Raw genomic sequence first — 22092 nt, 5'->3', positions numbered from 1 at the left:
GCCGGACCATCAGCTCTAATGTGTCTTTTGGAGCAAAAATTAATATAAGACCCGGTCTTATTTTAATATAAGACCAGGTATATAATATAATATAATACAATATAATATAATACCCGGTCTTGTATAATATAAGACTGGGTCTTAATATAATATAACATAACATAATATAAAATACCAGTCTTATATAATATAAGACCAGGTCTTATGTTAATTTTTGCTCTAAAAGACACATTAAAGCTGATGGTCCAGCTAGGTCTTATTTTTGGGGAAACATGGTTAAGTACACTCACATTGCTGTGCAGCCATCACCACCATCCACCTCTAGAACTCGTCATCATCCCAAACTGAAACTCAGTACCCATTAAATGATAACTCCCCACTTGCCCTCCACCCAGCCCCTGATAACCACTATTCTACTTTCTATCTCTGTGCATTCTACTATTCTAGGTACCTCATGCACTCATACAATATTTGTCCCTTTGTGACTGGCTTATTTCACTTAGCATAATGTTTTCAAGGTTCATCCATGTTGTAGCATGTATCGGAATTTCCTTCCTTCTTAAGGGGCAATAATGTCCATAAGCTACATTTTGTTTATTGATTCATCCACCAATGGCCACTTGGGTTGCTTCCACCTTTTAGCTATAGAAAACAATGCTTCTGTGAATACGGGTGTGCAAATATCTGTTAAAGACTTTTTTTTAAAAAACCTAGATAAATGTGCTTTGAAAAAGAACTGCTGACTTGCTGATTCACTCTCCACCGTAAAGGCAATTTCTCCGTTTGGGCCCAGTCACCCAGGTGACCGGGAAAGAGAGCTTTGGCCTTTGTCCAGGGTGTGGAAATGCAACCAAAGGGACAGGTGATGCAATGTGAATACTGTTAACCTAAAAATAAAAGCCAAAGTGACAGGCAACAAGCATTTATTTGAGACCCAAAAGAATAGCTATTTGGGAAGCAGTGATTCAGGCAGAAAGTCAAATAGTGTTTCAATGAGGAAATGAAGGCAAGAAGTATTTATGATAAAAGGAAGGGGGAAAATTACATGAATGGAAGCAAGGAATTTCTATAAATGCAGATAAGCTCACATAGTGATGCTAATTCTAAAGAATGTCTTTAATAATTTGTGTGGTAGTCATAATGCCTGCTTTCTTACTGTGTTTCCAAACAGTTGTTTGGGATCCGATGTTGTTTTAGGCCCAGTCCAAATGCTATTTTGCCCAGTTCTAACATTCCAAAGTCTTGAGGCATCAGGTGTGCAGAGTTCAGTTCAGTTCCTTGGGATGGCAGCTCTGACTCCATTTTAAAGTGGCTCCATTTATATTCTTTTTCACAATACTCACATCCATGCTTTACGTTCTGCTCTGTCCACCACAGTCAGTAGGAGAATGACATGCCTGAAGAACCTAGATGTCCCCCAATAGGCAGGCGTGGAGCTCTGTTTTATTTTTTCAAAACCCAAACCCCTCTTTTCTTTACTCCCTCCCTTTACTCCGCCCGGGTTCCCAGTGAGACAGTCTTACCCTGAGCTGTATTAGGCTGCATGTCCCGTTCCTTCGGCTTCATGTTTGTCAGCCTGTGAGACATTGCTCAGCACACTGTTCTTCCTTAGCTTTCCCCGCTGCTCGTTGTTTCAAAGGGCATGTAAATTATATTGTGCTTCTGTGGTCAAGATGATGGTCTTTCATGCAGGTTGGCGTTGCACTGAGGTGACCTGCTGTTTTCCCAGTTTTGCTTTCGGGCATGACCTGGTGTTGCTTTGGGTCAGTATATGCATACTTGAAAGAGCTTTCAGACTCTTACATTTTATTTCGCTTTCCATCCGAAAATTTAGATATTACCATAAATGGAAAACCAGTTTCCCTTATCATATATTAATCCTAAAAATAAGTACCATGAGAACACTGTTTAAACTTTCAACTGGATGTTGTGGCTTGCTGAAGGCTCAATGCCCTAGGCCTGTCTTGTTCTTATTAAGAAGGGAAGATTAGCAAGTATGAGAGAGATGTCAGAAACGTATTAATACCAGAGACTTTCTTCTCTATGTAATCAGTGGGTTGAAAGACAAAACATGGATATCAATCGTCCCATGTAATGCCTTAAAACCACCTTGCCCAATGTGGGGTACACCGCCCACACTTTGGGAAACCTGGCTTTAGGTCGGTGGGATATGTGTAGGGATAGGAAAAAGGGAGATGCTAACAAGAAACTCTGCTTGATGGCAGAGCAAAGGCAGAGTGTGGGTGTCACACCCATGTCACTCGCGACCTCTGCTGAGATCTTTTTATGAACAGAGACTGTTACAGAAGTAATTCAATAGATTCACCACCATGTGTAAGCCATTGTGCTAAGTATTCCAGGAAAGAAGGAAAAATAATGAACAAGAGACTCAGCTCCTGCCCTCAAGTGGCAGGACCAGTAGGATTTCCAGAGCCTTCTTCCCTCGGTTCTCTCTAATCTGAAGATGTTCAGTTCGTACCACAGCCCAGGACTGGGCTCAGTATTCCAGGTGACAGACAGCCGTCGCCCCACAGAGCATAGCAGGAGGACATTTTCACTTGTTCTTCATTGTCATTCTCCACTCATCCAGCCCAAGAGTGACTTTAGATGAACTACAACTCTTTTAAAAAATTGTATTCTTCTTAATCCAGCTTGAAATCTTTCTTGGGGAGTTGATTTTTGTTTGAACCTGATTTAACTTTCCATGTAACCCGATTTTATTACATATTATTGTTGTAGTCTCTCCAAGTTGTCAGGAATTTTTCATATTCTGATTTTATCCTCAAGAATGTTGATCTCTCCCTCCAAGCTTTATGTAATTTTTATATTATTTACATTTTATTACATATATAATATATATGTATATTTATATATGACACTTTTATAGACTCCTTTTCTACATCTATAGCGAAGAACTTGAACGGAGAAGAAGGTCAAGGGTGGAGTCCTACCTTCAGAAACATCCTTAAGATTAATCAGTGCTCTGCAGATGAACCTTCACATATATTTCTAACTCATGTTAATCTTGAATACTTACATATTATGAGAAAAGTTTCAATACTTTATATTTATAATGATCCCCTGATTTAAGAGAGAATATGATTAATTTAACTTTAGCATGACTTGATTCCCAGGAACCCAGGCAGGCTCCTAGGAATTGCTACTTTATTTCCTAAGTATATACAAGCCACAATTTTAATAATTTGTTCCTGGACTTTGCTGGGAATCAGCGTCAGACTTCCTGATCTCTAATTTTAGGAATCTCTGCTTTCTCTTTTTGGTTGGTGGAGCAAATGTACTCATCAGCTCCTAACTCTCTTCTCTTTGGGATTATTTCATAATTATTGAACAAAGACCCCGTCATCCCACAAGGTCTTTCTAAAGCATGACAGTGATTCAGAGTCTGGGTATCAGGATTCATTTAAAGCAGATTGGTGATTTCTTCTCAATCTTGGTCTTCATATTAATTCCTCCCACCAAATCCACCCCACCTTACTATATATGTTTTAAAAATTACAAAAGCAATACATGTTCATTGTAACAAGTCAAACTATAGACTTATAGTTGCCATAGCCCTGAGGTAATCCATGTTAACAGCTCGGTGTATGTCCTTCCACACATTTCTCCAAGTTAATACAAATATATATACATGAAATGGTTTTTTAACAAAAATGAAACCATAGCACACATATAACTCTACAATTTTCCTTTGTCATTTAACGATATATCATGAATATCCTTCCTGGTACTATACATACATTGAATTTATTCACTGGATGTTTAATATTCTACACTGTGGATGGTCCACTGATCCTCAAAGTTCAGGAGTGTGGACTGGAGCCAAGGGGGCCTGTCCCATCGACGTAACTTGAGAGCAGCTCTGGGGAGGAGTTCTAGAAGCTGTGGAAAGAAAAAAAGGGAGGATTTCAGCACTATGGCTCCCGATAGCTTGCCTAACTTCACAGAGTTCTCTTATTTACTATTATTTTTTCACCTCTACCAATTCCCAATGTTTTAACTGTATCCAATGCCTAACACCATTAGGGGCAGTGTATCTTTGAATCATTTCATTCTAGAGTTTTAGGACAGGTCACCTATGAAGTTATATAGTTCAATCCTTGTATTTTATAGGCAAAGAGACCAGGAGATCAACTTCTGTTGCTTCCTATGAAGAATCTATAGAACTCTACTTCTTATTTAACATTACTGAATGAGTTTTTAAAAACACTGTATAGAAAAATGGCGAGCTTTATAAGACCCCTGTTTTTTATGTTTACAAAGCTAGGGGTAGGTAAACGAGGCCTGTAACACATAAGAATAACCTGGGAGTGAGAACAGTTACAGGCTGCTGGGAGCCAGAGGGCAGGGGCGAGCTGCTGTCTCTAATTACCCGACTGAATGTGGAGGTTTGGCAGGTCAAAGGTGTTACCACCCTCTAGGGACCCAGAACCCGAGATTCCAGGCATCTCCTGCCTTGCCACCTTCAACGGCAAGTTTTCTGCCCCAAGAATCTTTATAGGTTCTGTGAGAAAAATGCTGTTTAACAACACTGGCAGCTTCCAAAGCACCTTACAGCCATTTGAGAGGGAAAGAGACTGAATCTAGTGTGGTGATCTGTCTCCTCTTGAGCAAATAAAGGAAAACAGATGAAGGTCTGGCCATGGCTTACTTATTTGGGGGTGAGGAGCTAGTGTGGGTTTTCTTTGGGCCTACACATTTTTGCTGTTCCTTTTGTTGTCAGAGGATCCTGCCAATTGCCACCTTCCCTGGAAAGCTAGACTGAGGAAAATAAAAGGGAAAATCATGTATCTCTGACAAGGAGAGAGAGAGAGAGAGAGAGAGAGATTGCTAAATAATTCTACACACATATAAAATAAATACCTTATACATTAAACTAGTGCTTTGCAACTTACAAACTGCCTTTATATATTTTATCTCAATTACTCCCACACAGAAACCTGGTAAGGTAGACAGAGGTGGCATGTCTACCTATTAGTAGGTATTCATTACTTATTAGAGTATTAGGCCTGTTCTGCAGATGAGGAGCTGTTGTTGATGGTGGTTGCGTGGCAGGACTAGAGTCAGATCTCAGAATCATAGAATCAGCATCACAGGGTTAGAAGGCACCTTAATTGCAAAGGCCTAAGGCATCCTTCTCTCAGAGCCTGAATCACTTTTAAAAATCTCTGAGATGACTTCTTCTGGTCCCTGCCTGAACTCTTCTAATGATAAGTAACTCTCCACTCTGTAAGGCAATCCATTATAACTACTGAGTTGAAATTCTTCTTATAGCTTTCAGCCTTTAATGCATTTCTGTTTTTAAGAACTACACCACACTAAGGCTAATTCTAACTTCCCTCTTTTTAAAATTTGAAGATACTGTGGGGTGGCTGGATGGCTCAATTGGTTAGAGCGAGAGCTCTGAACAACGGGCTAGCTCTGAACAGGGTTGCCAGTTCGATTCCCAAATAGGCCAGTGAGCTGTGCCTTCGACAACTGCACTGAAGACAGAGAGCTGCAGCTGAGCTTCTGGAGGGGCAGCTGGAGGGCTCAGTTGGTTAGAGCCCGAGCTCTCAAGAAGGTTGCAGGTTCAATTCCCTCATGGGATGGTGGGCTGCAGCCCCTGCAACTAAAGATTGAAAATGGCCACTGGACTTGGAGCTGAGCTGCGCCCTCCACAACTAGACTGAAGGATGACTTGAGTTGGAGCTGATGGGCCCTGGAAAAAACACACTGTTCCCCAATATTTCCCAATAAAATTTATAAAAAAAATTTTTTTTGAAGATACCGTGTTTTCCTGAAAATAAGACCTAGCTGGACCATCAGCTCTAATGCGTAGCTTGGAGCAAAAATTAATAAAAGATCTGATATTATATTATATTATACCCGGTATTATATTATATTATATTATATTATATTATATTATACCCAGTATTATATTATATTATATTGTTATATTACATTATATTATATTACACCCAGTCTTATATTAAAATAAGACCGGGTCTTATATTAATTTTTGCTCCAAAAGATGCATTAGTGCTGATGGTCCGGCTAGGTCTTATTTTCGGGAAAACACGGTATTACTCTTGCCCATCTCTTGCAGATTAAACATCTTCAATTCTTTCAACTTTTACTCATGATTATTCATGATGTGATTACCTGGCACAATGCCTGAAATATATAGTAGATACTCAGTAAACGTTTGTTGAATTGGTTCTCTGGCCCTTGGTACTACTGTGTTTCCCCGAAAATAAGACCTAACTGGAAAATAAGCACTAGCATGATTTGCAGGATGCTCGTAATATAAAATAAGCCCTAATGCGTCTTTTGGAGCAAAAATTAATATAAGACCCGGTCTTATTTTCAGGGAAATACGGTAGGGCTTATTTTATATTACGAGCATCCTGAAAAATCATGCTAGGGCTTATTTCCGGTTAGGCCTTATTTTCGGGGAAACACGGTATGTCCTGTTTCTGACTTCCTTTCCTAACCACTATTAGCTTCCATGTTGTAATCTTTTATTTATTTGTTTATTTAAAAAATAGAGCGAAACAATATATAGTTTTTACTTTCAACCACAGAGTTTTCAGAACAAATTAAACGCATAATCAAAATTGGCCAAATTTCAGACAGCTTTCAATTACTTTGTGATAGTGGACTCATTATCGGACTTAACTGACCACTTCAGAGATGCATTCATTGAGCAGCTCCTATAAGTAAGACACAAAAAGGAACACTGTGGAGAGTGTCCGTAGAATAAAATGGGAAACTTCTCATGAAGGCAGGGTTAACGTGGGGTCTAGCTGCACGACCTGCATGAATACACTACCCATCAGTACTGCTTTACTTGTTAAAAGAAGTAGCCCTCATTTGTAGTTCAGTTCTGGGCACCTCAAGACTAAACAGTGTACTCGCTTCAAAAAAGAGCTGCAGTGGAAGGTCTATTTTTAGTGGGTGTTAAATTGGATTGGCATGAGGGGCAAGCACTGGTGTCAGTATAATGAAGCTGTGTCATTTTCAATGATGCAGAATTCAGCCAGCTTCCTGCCTCTTATCTAAGTGCTATGCCGGGATGAATAGCAATGAGTTTACAAGTTGGGTAACCAAAGAGCCAAGGAATAGATGATGGTGAATCATGCTTTACTTCATAAAGGAAACAATAGTGAATTGCTACCAATCGCAAGGGACTATGCTTATTATCACAGTAATAACCCTCGAAGGAGTTTGATGGCAAATAAGTCAAACCAAACACCCAAAAACACCATTCCAGGAAGGGATCTCTGGCTTAAATTATCCCATTATCACAGACCAAATTGAAAAGCACCTGAAATTTGGCAAATGTGATCATGTTTTCAAGTTGTTCTGAAAACTCTGTGGTTTGGAAGTAAACAATATGTTTTTTCTTTTCTATTGCTTAAACAAACAAACATTTAAAAACCTACTCTGTTTCTATTGCACATATCAGTGCTTTCGCAAGTGAATTATATTAGCAGTTTTCTCATCTTGAGTGTCAGAAATGACTGAGTTTGGAAAGGGGCATTTCATATGACAATGTTAATGGTGGAGGACCATGGAGACTGAGCTGTGACCTCCTGTCACATAGAGCAACATCTGCACTGTCATCACATGGTAGGTGACAAACTCTGTTCACAGGTACAGAATGGAGGGAACTTTGAGTCAAGCAGAGCCCACCACCCCGCAAGGAGGAAGACAGTGTGAGGTCACATGAGAAATCGCAGGGAAATGTAGCAGAGAGTTCTTGCTGAAAGACACTCCTGTGTCCCAGTCCCATCACACCGCCCACTGACTGCTTCCCCTTCCTCCTCTGAGCAATTCATTCTTGGCCTTCTTTCATAAACCCAAGAGGGCCTTTGGGGGCCAACTGGTCCAACACACGCAAATGAAGTAAGTGAGGTTCAGTGAGGTTGTGTGGTTTGCAAACAGTAGCAGAAAACAGACATAGAAGCCAGGACTTTGGGCTCCCTGTCTGGGTCTCTTTCTCATTTACCATGCTGCCTGCCTCCTAATATTTGGGGAAACTCATGCCTGACATGTGTAGCCACCTACAGTTGGGAATTTTCATACCTTCCCTTTGAATAGTTTTGTTAACAGGCAGAGTGAGGGGTACTGCTCTTAGAAGAGTCAGGATTAAAAACTACATTAGGGGTACAGGATGGTTTAGGAGGAAGAATAGATAGAGCATGGCAGGAAAGTGGGGAAAAAGGAAAAGAAGGTAATTGTTAAATACACGAACAATAAAAAGGAGAAGATACAGAGGACAAATATAAAGAGGGGAAATTAAGTGAGAAGAAGAAGCAAAAGACATTTTTCTTTTTAGGAGCAGCAACTGAGGCAACCAGGGACTGAGCAGAAGGCAGAAAGAAGGAAGAAAGAAAACAACAGATAGAATCAGGAAAAGAGAAGGAAACCAGGAAGAACATGAGAACACTGAGAGCTGATATGAGTTAAAAGTAGGTGAATTGGAGAAAGAGAGGGATAATCCTCCCGTCTGGAAGGGTGCTGGATGAATAGGGAGGTGAAGATCCGCACAATGGGAAAGGGACGATGAGAGTGGACAATGCAAATGGAGGAGGTCAACAAAGTGATGTCGGGTGCTAGATAGATCCTTGGAATGACCCCAGAATTAGCTCACCTATGGTTCTAGGGGCACTGGCACCACAGGACATGATACATTCCACATCTATGAAAACAAATATCTAACCTCTTGTTGCTCACCTCTCTTACCTGTTTTATCATTTATATTACTTGTGTTTCAAAATATACATTCAGTCATTCACCTCGTGTAGCCTGGAAACCTTCCTCACCATGCTAGTTCCTCAGGAAATTTGTCAGTGCTTCCCGAAGAACAATGGGTCTCTTAGGGCCTGCCCGTCCCCCCTTCCTTGTCCCCCCCCCCACACACACACACTTGGAAATGCCTTCCAAATTGAAAACCGTGGGATTTTCCTCAGGATAAACCAGGCCTCCACCATGGCTGTGTGGAGTCCCAGAGGAAAATGTCACAGCATGTGACAGCAGGGAGGGGGAACATGAAAGCAATTTCCCAGAACTACTCAGTACAGCCTTTCTTGTAAACTCATCTGATCTATGGGGGAAATCCTGCATGTACCACTAGGCCCACCCAGATTCGTGCCCACCCCACCTTACACAGGTGTGCTTTGCAGGGAAAACCAGACCACTGTATACCCATCCAGTGAGTCACATTCAGTCAGAGCAGCATTCAGTTCTCTGCCTGAACCATCAGTACTCTCCACCGGGTGTGAGGAGAGCAAGGTGGGGACCTTTTCCTCCCAGGGTTATTAGCCTGTATCACAAGCCTCTTTGAAATACGCAATTTTAACAAGTAATTGCACAATTCAGGCTAAATAAAAACTGTTTTCCAGAGCTGACTTTATGTCAGGAAGAACCAATTGGAAGTAGCATCATGCCAGCTTTGTTTTCCCCTTTAAAACGCATGCCACAAATAAAACCCCTTTAGCACAAAATGTGGCCTTAGCTATTAGTTCAGTCTTGCAAAACATTTAGCAACCTATCTGCTTGCTCAAAATGTCAACCAGGCCACTTTCCAAAATGCAATCACACTTAGTAAGGAATGCATTTTAAAACCCCCTCATGCCTCGCATGCACCTGCAGTGAGTTGCTATCAAGGTTTGATTAGTGCGACTTTCTATGCGTCCTCTGAGAGGACAGGAGCCGTGAAATTTTTTTCTGTCCTTACAAGCTGAGTTAAGGCCACCTGTGGGGAGGAAGGTGTGGCCGAGGCCCTCTGAGTACTTACACGGGATCCTGAGCGTGGCCGCGCCCATGTTAGTTCTCCCCTCACCTCATGTACTCCCCATCACTCCTATAATCCATGAGCGATTCTGATCCTGACACCTCCTCAAAATCCTCCAGCACCAGACTGCTGGAGTCCTCACCCAGGATGCCGCTGTCGGGCCGGGACATTCTGGCCCGGGAAGGAGGCGCAGGAGGGTCGGCGGCAGCTGGAGTGGGAGAGCAAGGGGGCGCTGGCCGGACATTTGTGGGCGTGGCCCGCGGGGGGGCCCCAGCTGCCTCCGGGACGTCCTCATCCTCTTCGGTGGACTCCGGCCCTGGATCTGGGGCAGCTGGACCCAGGACGTGGTAGAGGCTGGGGAGACGGATGTCAAAGCGCAGCCCAAACTTAGCGAAGAGCTTATCATTGAGGCCGTAGAGTTTCTCCGAGATGTCATAGCCCAGCAGGGCCGAGAAGAGGCGGGAGATGTATCGCTCTTTGGCCAGAAGAAGGTGGAGACTTTTTCGGGGCCAGGAAATGTAGCTGCATGCGGTCTCGGCAGTCAGAGTGACCTGAGAGGGGTCATGAGCGGAGAGTGAAGGTTTAAATTTAAAAAATGTGTCCATGTTTAGCAGAGAAACATACAGTTACTTGTCAAAAGGCTGCACTTACATTGAAGAAGCTGGGGGAGTTCCCCCTGCACCCCCATGGCCTTGCCTGGAGGAGGTCCAGCAATGACTGACTTGTGTGCACTGATGTGTGTGTGTGTGGGGTCCTTGTCAGGAGCCCTGGGATCAGCCATTCACTCACTGGGCCCTCATACTTTGGACCATCAGTTTCCACATCTGGTCTCCTCATTTCATAATCTATGGTCCCATGGCTGATAACTCTAATGCGTGCAGAAGGGTCTGAGTCTGCTGTGATTTCAAGAGAAAGAAGGTGCCTCCTAGTGCTCTGGTCAGAATCGTGAGGACAGCTTGTTTTAAGAATAAAGAAGGGTAAGTAGGGATGCAAAAAGAGTAGGAAAGCATTCCAGTTAGAGAAGAGCTTCTGATCCGATACACCAAACTGCAGCAAGTAGACAGAGCGCTGGCCTAGGATTCAGGTCCGTGAAGTTGCTCTTGGCCTGACCACAAGTAACCAGACAGATCTGATTAACGTCAGAAAAAAGCCATTCAGAAAGAGGAACTCTTCAAAGAACAAAGTCGAAGGGCACCCCACACCCCCATTGATTTAGTCATCTAGGAATTTCTGAGCACTCTATGTTCCCATGATGCAAAGCTCAGTTACACCTGCAGGGTAAGTAATGTGGGCCCAGCACCCAGGGGATGCTTGATAAGTCCTTGTTAAAACAATGATGAGTGGTAAAGCTAGAGTTAAAATGGAAACATGCTTAAGATAGTAAAGGAAAAGGGTATAGAATCACACAATTTTTGATAATCTAATTGGCCAAAATACTTGTGAAGTGAGATGGGCGGCAGAGTTCATGATGAAGATGTGTGAATGGAGACAGTGGAAATGATGATGATGATAGCAGCTAATACTTATTGAGAAGTGACTCAATTGCCAGGCATTGTGTTCTTTATGTGGATTATCTAATTAAAGGTAGAGTTGACTTTACAAACATTCTTTGTTACAGATGTTATACAATCCTTTTAGTTCCTGTGTTACCTACCAGGTCTCCCATAGTCTCCTCTCCTTTCCCTTCCCCTCTGCCGTAACGCTCATCCATTTTCTTCACTCATGTCCTCCTCTCCACATCTCCCTGCCTAATCATCAGCACTGAAGACAAGGCTTTAAATCACCTCATCAAGGCCAGAAGCTAGTTTAAAGCTCCAGCTTACCCCTTTACCAGCTGCATGACATCAGACATAAATTACTTAATCTCTCTGAGTATGTTGCATCATGAGAAAGAGTTCTGAAAGTAGTAAGTACACATGATCTGTCCATTACTAACAGTTTAGCGAGTGGTGGTCACTCTCTGCCATACCTGGTACTTCAGAGGCGCGTACTAACAATTCCCAAACAACACATCGGAGTACTGAACATGAGGCGGGTGTGTGTAAGAGCTAATCTGGACAGAAACAACATCCTTAGAGCTGAGCAGAAAGACCACAGGCATTCTTAGGAACATGCTGCTACTTCTTCCATCTCAAAATAAATCAAAATAAAAAGTGAGAATCTTTTTCTTCACCTCACTTCCTTGTTTAGCTATCACTCCATCAGTTTGCTCTCCTTTTCAGCAAAACGCCATGAAAACGTTGTCTCTACGTGCTATCTCCAACTCCTTTCCTCTCCCCCTCTGTTAAACCGGGAAGGGGTTGCCCCTAGCAATCCACAAATGCTGTCCCTGGTAAGGTGACCAATGACCTCTAAGGAACAGCGTCCGTTTTCATGGTGTTTAATCCTGTGACCACTCCCTCCTCTTTGATACACTTTCTTTACTTGGTTCCCAGGATACAATACTCTCCTGGTACAATCTCCTGATTACTCCTTTTCAGCTTCCTTTGCTGCTTCCTCTTTTTCTCTCCAACTTCTAGACACTAGAATATCCCAGGGCTTGGTTCTTGAAGGCCCTCCTCTGTCTAAACTCACTCACGTGCTGATCTCATCCAACCCAATGACTTTAAATACCATCGGTATGCCAACAACTCCCAAATTGATGTCTCAAGCTTAGGCCTCATTCCTTACTTCCAGACACTCAGGTATCTAACTGCTTGTGTAGCACCTCCATTTGAATGTCCATAGATGAAGCAAATCTAATATATCCCAAATTGAACTTCCTCTCTTCCCCCCAAAACGACTCTACTGACAGCCTTTCTCTTCTCAGCTGATAGCAGCTTCATCCTTCCAGTTGCTCAAGGCAAAAGCCTGAGAGTTTTCCTTGATCCTCTTTCTGTCACACACTCCATCCAATGTATTAGGAAATCACTTTAGCTCTATCTAGAAAATATATGCTCTGGCTCTACATGATGTGGCTTCTTGTCATCTCTCTGGCTTCCTCAACTGCTATTCTGTCCCCACCCTGTCTCTGTCCCAGCCACACTGGCCTCCTTTCTGTACATCAAACATGCTAGCCCCTCCCACCACCGGGCCTTTGCACTGGCTCTTCCCTCTCTCTGACACGCTCTTCCCCCAGATATTCACAGAGCTCACACTGTCACTTCCCTCACGTCTTTCCTCAAATGTCACCTGCTCTACAAAGACATCCATGACCCTATTTAAAAGTGCAACTTTATCTCCCTTACACTATTCTATTTTTTAAAATAGCAGTTATGATATTTTAACATATTACATTATTTACTTATTCATTATGTCTATGGCTTATTTTTTGTCTCTCCTACTAAAATGTAAATTGCCTGAAGGCAGGGACCTTCATCCGTTCTGTTCACTGATATAGTCCAAGCATCTTTAACAGTACCTGGTAAATAAATATTACTGAAGTGAATGACTGAATCAAGTGAAGACCATCCATTCTGTATGTTGTTAAACAACCTAGTGTCACTTTCTCATGTCCTGTATATAAAATCCTTCCCCAAACGTCTTTAGTAAACCTGTTTATTGACTGGTTCCCACATACATAGTATGTACATGTCTGTATGTTTGACAAGCTTTTTCTTTGATTCTCAGTTTGATTGAATGGATTAAATGAGATTACATATGTAAAGCAGACTTAGGTACAGTAAAATTGAGAAGTGTGATGGAATGTTGAGTCATTTGTGGTAAACACAATAAGAATTATGATTCAAGCAGTCACTGAAGATTGCCCTTAGTCAACAAAGACTACGTAATTGCAAAAGGCAAGGACAAGATGAACTATAACTCATGACACTTGACATTTGCAAAGAGGAAATGGGACTTTTCACAGCCAATAGCAAAAGTGTGGATCTCATTGCTCCCAAATGAAGTGCACACTAAAAATATAAATGGGGGGAATATGACAGTAACTACATTCCAGGCTGAGAGGCCATCTCGGGTTATAGCCCTTCCTTTCGAGCATAACTTAGGGGAGGACACCCAGCTTACCCACCACCTGTTCCTCAGTGTCACTGTCAGAAACAGAGCCTGGGCCTGCTGTCTCAGGATCTGAATCAGGCCTCCTGGAGGTTCTTACAGACCTGGGAGTTCTCAAAGGAACTGGTAGATTGGTTGGAGAGGGGTGTGTGTGTGTGTGTGTGTGTGTGTGTGTGTGTGTGTGTTAAGATAGCAGCTTGATCAGAGGGAGTCTATGGCTGGTGGTCCTGGCAGTGGGATCAGAATTGCCTATCAGCCTATGTCCTCACAGAGCCAAAAGTCAGGGTGGAACAGAAGCAGGCCCAGCCAGATGGCACTGCGTGACATGTGTCTATTCTGGGGTTGGCTCATATGCTAGCCTGAGGAACTCCCTTCCTGACAGAAGAGAGAGGTAGGAGACAGATGGAACCCAGTACTGATGAACTATCTGGACAGGGGAGCCCCTGTAACAGTGTCCGTGTGTGTGTAAACTCCACTCTCCTGGGGATCCTCCCATTTTAAAAAAGAACATAAATAGTAGAGCCAGGCAAGTTGGCTTTGCCATTTTCTAGATCAAGAACTTGGGCAAATTACTTGATGTTTTTCAGCCACAGTTTCCTCATCTGCAAAATGGGATAGTAATAATGTCCAACCCAGAGGATCGTTATAAGAATCAATAAGACAATATAATATGTAGTTCTTGCCACATGTTAGCCATTCAGTAAGTGAAAACTACAAAGAAGGTAGCTGAAGTCTGAAGGATTGGCAGGGAAGAGAGTAGGGGTCGAGCAGCCAGGCTTCCACCTTGGAGTGTGTATGTGAATGCCTAATGGAGTCCTCTGAGACACCAACTGCCCATTGCCTAGCCAGTTCAGCCAACCTTTATTATACACCTACTATATTCAAGGTACTGTCCTTTGGAGCCTGGAGATAGAGAGAAAGAGAAGCCCAGATTTCTATCTCAAAGAGTTCATTGTGTGGAAGACAGAAAGGAAACCAGATCATCAGAGCAGAGACCAATATGTGCACCAGTCAGCATAAGTAGAAGGAACAGAAAAGGCACACAGGCAGGAATAATAAGCTGTAAGGAAGCTGGAAAGGCCAATCTGGGCAGGCTTCAGAGGAAATGAGATGCCATAGCTTCATCTAGAACAGGGAAATATATTTCTGATGGAAGGGACAGCAGGGCCACGGCATGGCCATTGCAAAACAATGTGTTGTGTTTAGAGAAATACTACTGGTTCAGTATGGCTGATATGAGCAAAAGGTGTGAGGGGGGAGGGGCTGGAGATATGGCTGCATATCACCAAAGGTCTTAAGTTACTCTCTAAGGAATGTGTGAGTTTTTACCTTGTAGTCACTGGAGTCTTCTGGAAGAGTTTTGGGCATAGGAGAGTCATGGCCCACTAATCAGGGGTCATTACCTCCCTACTCCACCCCACATTTTCCAGGAGCCCAGGCATTCTTTCCACAGAAGGAGAGTGCTCCCACCATAGCATCATATCGGCTGTGGTTTCAAGGACAGAATATCAGAGAGGAAAGATGGGGGTAGGGGGATATTGCTGAGTTATAGTGGGAGGGTTTGGGGGGTACCGCCATGGCGTTCCCTGTTACCTGGAACACCCCCTCCTCAGAGGGCTGCAGCGATTCCCACTCAGGAGAGTCCATGAACTGGTAAGGAAAGATGTAGTGCAGAAACTGCCCATCCTGGCTCACACGAACCCTAGGAAAGGGAGAGAAGAGACTGTGTGGGAAAAGGGGAATGGCTACCCAAGACCTCTTCAAAGTCCAAATCACATACTAAAAAATGGAAAATGATTAGCATCCAGTATGGGTTTTCCCTCTTTTCCCCAGAAAACTCAAAGTTTTAGGTTCAACCTCTCTTCTAACGTGAGTTACACCAGGGAAGAAGGGATCTCTATCAGGCCAGGGTCTCAGACAAAAAGATCTCCAAGATTCATCCTGTCTATTCAGAAGGAGCTATTGTTCCATCTTTTTGGGAGCTTTATTGTACTAAACACAGTACCTCCTGTGTTCCTGGAGGTCTGGAAATGCAGAGATGTGATCCTAGCTTTTGAGGATTTCACTATTTAGTGGAAGTCACAGGCCCATAAATAATTGGCTGCAAGTCAATGTGTGCTATTGTGGAACAGAATAGAGGAGGGACAGCAATTAGTTCTCTTCAAGCGGCAGAGTTCTCAACGATGACGTTTCAGCTGTTTTGAAAGATCAATAGGAAACTGAGAAGCAAATCAGGATGGAGATGGATGGACAACTGGGAAATCCAGTGTGCAGTCTGTTTTCCAAGATCTACTTTTTCCCTTCCTCCATACAACTGGTTTTAGCCGGGTTCATGGCTGCCCAGCTGGACTACATTTCCCTACCTCCCTTGCAGCTAGGTACAGCTATGTGATTAAGTTCTGGCCAATAGGATATTAGTACTCCAAGTCTGGTTCCTAATGAATGCCTAGTTATATATGTGTGCATACAAATTCCTAAAGATCATCATCAATTAATAAGCTATTGCCTATTCTGACAACCTAAAGATGGAAGACAGAAAGGAATGTAGATCTCAAGCCAAGCCAAGGATATGGTGTCAGCCCATAGTCTCTGATGGCAGGAACACACTTGCTCCTACAAGACCAGGTAATATATATATTTAGATAGCCAGGCAGAATTTCCCTGAGTAATAAAAGGATACAAGAGAAAATGAAGTGCCATGGTCTCCTACCTCATGGAGCACCTCCTTTGTTCCTGGATATTTGGAAATGGGTATGATGTGATCCTTGCCTCTAAGGATTTCACAATTTAGTGGAAGTCACAGGCACATAAATAATCAGCTGCAAGTTAGTGTGTGCTATTGTGGAATAGAATGTCTTCACATATTCTGTTCCTTCTAGATGGACTTCTTCCCAAGCCCCACCTTCTCCTCAGGTCTCAGCTTAAACACTCCCTCTTCCAGGAAGTCTTGTTGGACGTCCCCAGAAAAGTTAGATTCTACTGGTTACGCATTCTCATTGCCCTTTGCAATTCTCCTTGGAAATATTGTGTCTATTAGTCACCACTATGTCAAACATTAATTGTTGACTTTCTTGATAGACTGTAAGATCCATGAGTATAATGACAATATTTTACATACAGAGGGAGCCAAAAATATGTACACACATTTTAAGAAAGGGAAAAACTATTAAAATTGTAATGCTCAATATATACCAATAACAAAAGATGACTACAAGTCACGGTTGACTTCTGCAATTACAAGAGGTGCTCAAAGTGGTTACCATCCGTGTAATTTTAATACAGCTTTTTCCTTTTTGAAAATGTGTATACATTTCTTTGGCACCTTCTATATTTTAACACTGAATCCCTAGTCCCTAGCACTCTTAATAAATATTTTTGGAAGAGGGGAAGGAAGAAAGGAAGGAAGGGAGGGAGGGAAGAAGAGAGGGTCAGAAGGATGGAAGAAAGAAGGAATGAAGGATTGAACAAATTGACTCACTTGTGCCACCATAAAAGAGGACCAAAATTTCAAGAAAAAGCTTCTCGAATAAAGGAAGAAAGACAACTGGAGAGAATGAGGCTGCTGCAGCATACATTAGATCCTCACATCATCTCCTGAAGCAAGGAATCTAGCCACTCAAGTAAGCCACCAAGGAGTGCCATTTCAAAGTATGAGTAACACCTGATGAGCTGGCACAGCTCCTGGAAGCTATTTAAATTGGTATACTACATCCTTTGTCATGTGAGTCTCTTCTTCCTTCTTGATCTCCTGGATGGACAAGCAATTTCCTCCTATGTGAATAGCTTAGACAGTTAGTTACCTGCTCAGAAGGCAGTGTATGAGGGAATTCATGCTTTGAATAATATATGAGAGAAACTGTCTAATAGTAAGCACAGCTTAACAGGCGCCCTTTGATAAACTTTGAGGAAGTCACTCCTGAGTTCTTTATTAGAATAAACCAAAAAGGATATCTGAAGTTTCAGCAAAGGGCTCCAGATGAGAGTCTGCACATGAGGTGGGAGAGCTGCACAAAAAGCCCCCGCTTCCCGGCAAGGGGTTTTTGTCTGCTGCTTCGAGGTGTTCGGTACCTCACTATAACCAGCCAAATGTACACTGATTCTCCTTTAAAACTGGAGCCTGGTCATAGACCAGAAGCTATAACTTAGCAAAGTTGAAACAGGATGACATTGAAAGATAACAAAACAAAAACTCTTACTCCAAACCTTGAAAAGCAAGAGAAAAAAAATCAAAAGTCTAATTTCTGACTTGGATTTTTGATGCTAGGAAAAGCCACGCTGAGGGAGCCAGCCACCCTCTCCCTTTCACAGGGAAGTGGGCTTATACAAGTTCATGGTAAATCTGTCATATAAAAGATACCTGAATCATAACGTATTTCCATAAATGAGCACCATACATGTGGAGTGGATATTTCTCCCACCAATCTCAATCCCCTCCTTTGAACAGAGGAGCTACAAGGAGCAAACAAATAATATCATGGATTTCATGAATGAATACGTTTCCTAAATTGTTTTTATTTTAAGCATGGAACTGTAAGTGGCAAACATGTTGTCCATAGTCATAATGTATTTGTATTTATACATGTTTTTGTTTACAAATCATTGCATTTGTTTACACTTCAATTCACTCATAATAAAATAAAATTTCTCCCCACAAAAACGTAGTTTTTGCAACCCAGAACCTTTGAGTCCAAACAAAATAAAAATATGTATACATAGCACTTTCGATTCTATACATTAATACATAAATGCAGTACCATCATGATCGTCAAACTCATTTTTTTCCCCACTGTGTATTTGGCGGTTTTACCTGGTTTCATTCTTCTCCACTTTGGAATCAGAGCATTCTGATTACGATTTTATTTTTTTCTACTGCATTCTTTCTTTTGGTCTCAAGAAAGCAGGGTAGGAAATTGAAGACAAAGCTTTTGAAATACTTTGCTGGCCTTCCTCAGAGTCAGCCCAAGTGCACAAGGCTAAGATGTTTACTGTTTGTTGCTCAGCCCTAACATCGAGTCCCTAAGGCACTATTTCAAAGCATCCACAGTTGCCTACCGAATATGCAGCACAGAGCCCCGTGGTGTTTATTCAGGAGATACTGGCCAATGGCTAGCACTCCACGCAGGCTGACTGAGGATACACTGATCCTGACTAAGACCATTTCTGCTCATGTCTGACTGTCAGCCTTCTTAAAAGGAGTCAGCCAGGTGTCTCCACCAAATCCTCAGAGAGACACGTGTGGGCATCCCTACTCTTCCCTCACTGTCTGGCCCTCAGATTTACAGTATCTGACTTCTTGGCCAGTAAGAAGCTCAATAGAGCAACTGGGAATGGAAAAGTAGACAAGGGGAATTCCCTCTCTATACCTGGGTTTATACAGCATGGCTTTACCACAGAGTCTGTACAGGGTCTCCCAACATGCCCTGGCAGGGAACAGGGATTACAGGAAACCCCCTCTGTTTTGGCACTGGTCCCTGCACGTAGTTGGCACTTAGCAAATGTCGAATGCATATGGAGGGAACAAATTAATCTTATTGAAATGTTCGGTTTTCCAAAGCTTACAAAGCTGTTGCTGCAGCTTAGGCATGACATGCGGCTGTGTGTGTGTGTGTGTGTGTGTGTGTGTGTGGTGGTCATTTCAGACCCAGGCTCAAAAAGTACTCACTGCACACCTCCCAGCTGCAGGGGCACATACAGTCCTTTGGGTCAACGAAGAAGATGCGTCATGATCTAGTTTCCTGTGGGAAAATACTAAGAAAGAGGAAGTAAAGCCAGGCTTAGAAAAATCCATTTGGTTTGTTTAATTTGCCACATCCTTCCCTCAGTGGGAGGGGACACTCAATGGAAAGGCACTCACTGAGAAGCGTGGGCAGAGGAAGAAGTTCTGAGCAGTGAACAGTAGCTTACCGGCCAGAGAGCAGCAGGGACAGGCGATTGATGGGCGTCTCCCCCTCCACGGCATAGGTCTGCTCAGTGGCCAGAGTTAAGACCTGCTCCTCGCAGCAGTGAACAATCTCCTTGTACGCCTGCAAGGGCACCTGCAGGGGCAGGTACAGTGTCCTGTAGAGGAGATCGAACTCCTCAGGAAGGGTGTCCTCGTGCAGGCGGAATACCAGATGTGCCAGCTGGAGCAGGCAGGCTGTTGTCAGCAGTAAACTCCAGAGGACAATGTCCAGGCCACAGGCATCAAACCAGCCCCATAGCACACAGCACAGGTAGCCTGTGCCCAGAAAGCCAAAGAGGTAGAAGCATCCATATACCCCACTCCCCCCCATGAAGCCCAGGAGCAAGAAGCAGTTCGCCAGATGGTAGACAGCTCCTTCCACATCCTGCTTCCAGCCAGCGCACACGGGCCCCTGCCAGAGGAGCTGGCCCACCGTGCTACTGTCGGTGCTCATCTCCAGGGCGTCTCACAGCCCTGCCAGCTCTAACACTGTCCTTGCATAGGAAATGCAGGAAATGGATTAGTCTGTCCTGCCAGGTGTCTTCTCACCTCCGGCTTCTCACCACCAGCTCCACCTTTCCTGAGAGGAATGCTTCCAGCAGCTTTGGTAATGAATGGCAGAACATGGTATACACTTCATGGAGAATTTAAAAACTATTTTTTCCTCTCTCCCTCAGCAAGGCTCTGGCACTGCCGGCAGAGGTCTGGCGCGCTTCCTTGGCTCCAGGATACTTAAGCCAGTCTTCTCATTTGGCTCTTAGCAGAAAACCAAAGTTGTCCCGAAGAAAGGCTAGGACTAGGCACCTGAAAATGTCAGCAGTGAAGGATAATAAAGGGGCCACATCCTGCTCTCTGTTGTCCTCAAACAGAATGAGGAGAGCTCAGCACGGGAGGCACACTTGTGTTCTATTTGGAATGCGTTTCTCTTGGCACCGGAAGAAAGGGTGACCCCAGATGGATACCATGTTTGGAATTGGAATCCAAGAGGTACTGGCAGTGAGAAAAAACAGGCCAGGCACACAGACAGGCTGGCAGAGCACTTAACATAGCTCCCCAGAGGACAAGATAAGGCCTCAGGGCAAGAGAGGTAGGTGGAGGGGGCAACGGAAAAGTGAGCACAGAATTTACAACACCTCAGGACAACACGCTGTCCAGGGCTCCCTGTGTGGAGGGCTGGGGATCTCCTCAGGGAGGACACATCGAAGTAGGAAAGTATGGGACTCTTATCAGAAAAAACCCTAACAGTGAGAACTAGAAAACCTCTCGGAGGCCTTTATTAAATCTCAGTGTGAATATCACTAGGCATTTATTTGACATCCATTAAAAAAAATAGCTATGGAAAGCAGCTTTTTGCATTCTAAGCTGACTTCCCCTTGCATATATCTGGATCTAGTAATAGTTAATGCAATGGTAATACCATCACCCTATCCACCGCAGTAGTGGCAATGTATAATAACTACCGCCTATTAAATACTTACAGAGTGCCAGACCTAGATTAGGTACTTCATACACATATCAGTTAGTCATCACAACAACCCTTCCAAATAAATATTGTCTTCCTTCTAGATATGAGAGAAACTGAGGCATAGAGCGGTAACAAGTTCCCACAGGTAGTGTAAATGGCAGAGTCAGGATTTGAACCCAAGACTTACTGCTGTGTCCCAAGTAGTTTGCACAGTAAGTGGAAATACAGGACTAGATCCATGAATCCCAATTCATCTCCCTCCCCCTGCCCGCAGAAGAATGATGACGTCCAAGGAACTTCTGGATGAACCTCGGGTCTACATTGAGTCATGAAGAAATAAACCTGAAATATGCAAACATCAAACTAAGACATGTCCCTCTGACTTCCAAATGATTTCTTCATATTTTTTTCCTTGCTACTGTTTAGCTCTCACTACCATTACTCCTGTTGCCCCTGAGGTACAGAAAGTGGGGGGCACCCAATTATATTCCGGAACTATTCAAGTGCTCAATCCATAGGGACTTTTATTATACTGCTAATAACCTAACTGTAATTAGTGAGAAATTGTCAAATATGCCGAGTAGAGGCTTTCAACTCAACAAATATTTATTGAGTTCTTATGATAAGCCAAGCACTTAGAGAATCAAAGATTCCCAAGAGCTTTCACTCTATCAAGGGAAAAATATGTCAAAAACCAAGGGCAATTCAGTGTGGATGCGTGACAGCTGGGTTAAGTTTAAAGACAGGAGGCAGCCTGGAAGAAAGGGTGGCATAAAGAAAGGAAGATTTAAGAGCTAACATTTGATTCAAGGGGTAGGGGTTGAATTAATCAGGTAGGTAGAGCAAGAAGATCATTTCTAGTGGTGAGAGAAGCAGAAATGAGGCACAGAGGTG

The 22092-nt window shown here is 43.2% G+C and overlaps 1 protein-coding gene across 3 annotated transcripts; it reads right to left on the bottom strand.

Annotated features, from left to right (window-relative positions):
• Positions 1–906: 906 nt before the first annotated feature.
• On the bottom strand, positions 907–20628 carry POPDC2 (popeye domain cAMP effector 2). Of its 3 annotated transcripts, none has more exons than XM_019729665.2 (4): positions 19697–20628; positions 15386–15494; positions 9803–10350; positions 907–3900 (listed from the first exon to the last, which is right to left on the bottom strand). In XM_019729665.2, the coding sequence occupies exons 1-3, from the start codon at positions 20185–20187 to the stop codon at positions 9844–9846; spliced, it is 1107 nt and encodes a 368-aa protein (XP_019585224.2). In that variant the 5' UTR covers positions 20188–20628; the 3' UTR covers positions 907–3900; positions 9803–9843. The 3 variants fall into 3 exon arrangements, with proteins under 3 accessions (XP_019585224.2, XP_019585225.2, XP_019585227.2); XM_019729666.2 differs by having other exon boundaries at positions 9942–10350; positions 19697–20627; XM_019729668.2 differs by lacking the exon at positions 907–3900 and adding an exon at positions 3907–4811 and having other exon boundaries at positions 9942–10350.
• Between the last annotated feature and the right edge of the window lie 1464 nt (positions 20629–22092).

This window comes from Rhinolophus sinicus, linkage group LG01, assembly GCF_036562045.2.
Source record: "Rhinolophus sinicus isolate RSC01 linkage group LG01, ASM3656204v1, whole genome shotgun sequence".
Lineage (NCBI taxonomy): Eukaryota > Metazoa > Chordata > Mammalia > Chiroptera > Rhinolophidae > Rhinolophus > Rhinolophus sinicus.
Note: the sequence above shows the minus strand (reverse complement) of the source record. Positions and strands in the feature narration are given on the sequence as shown.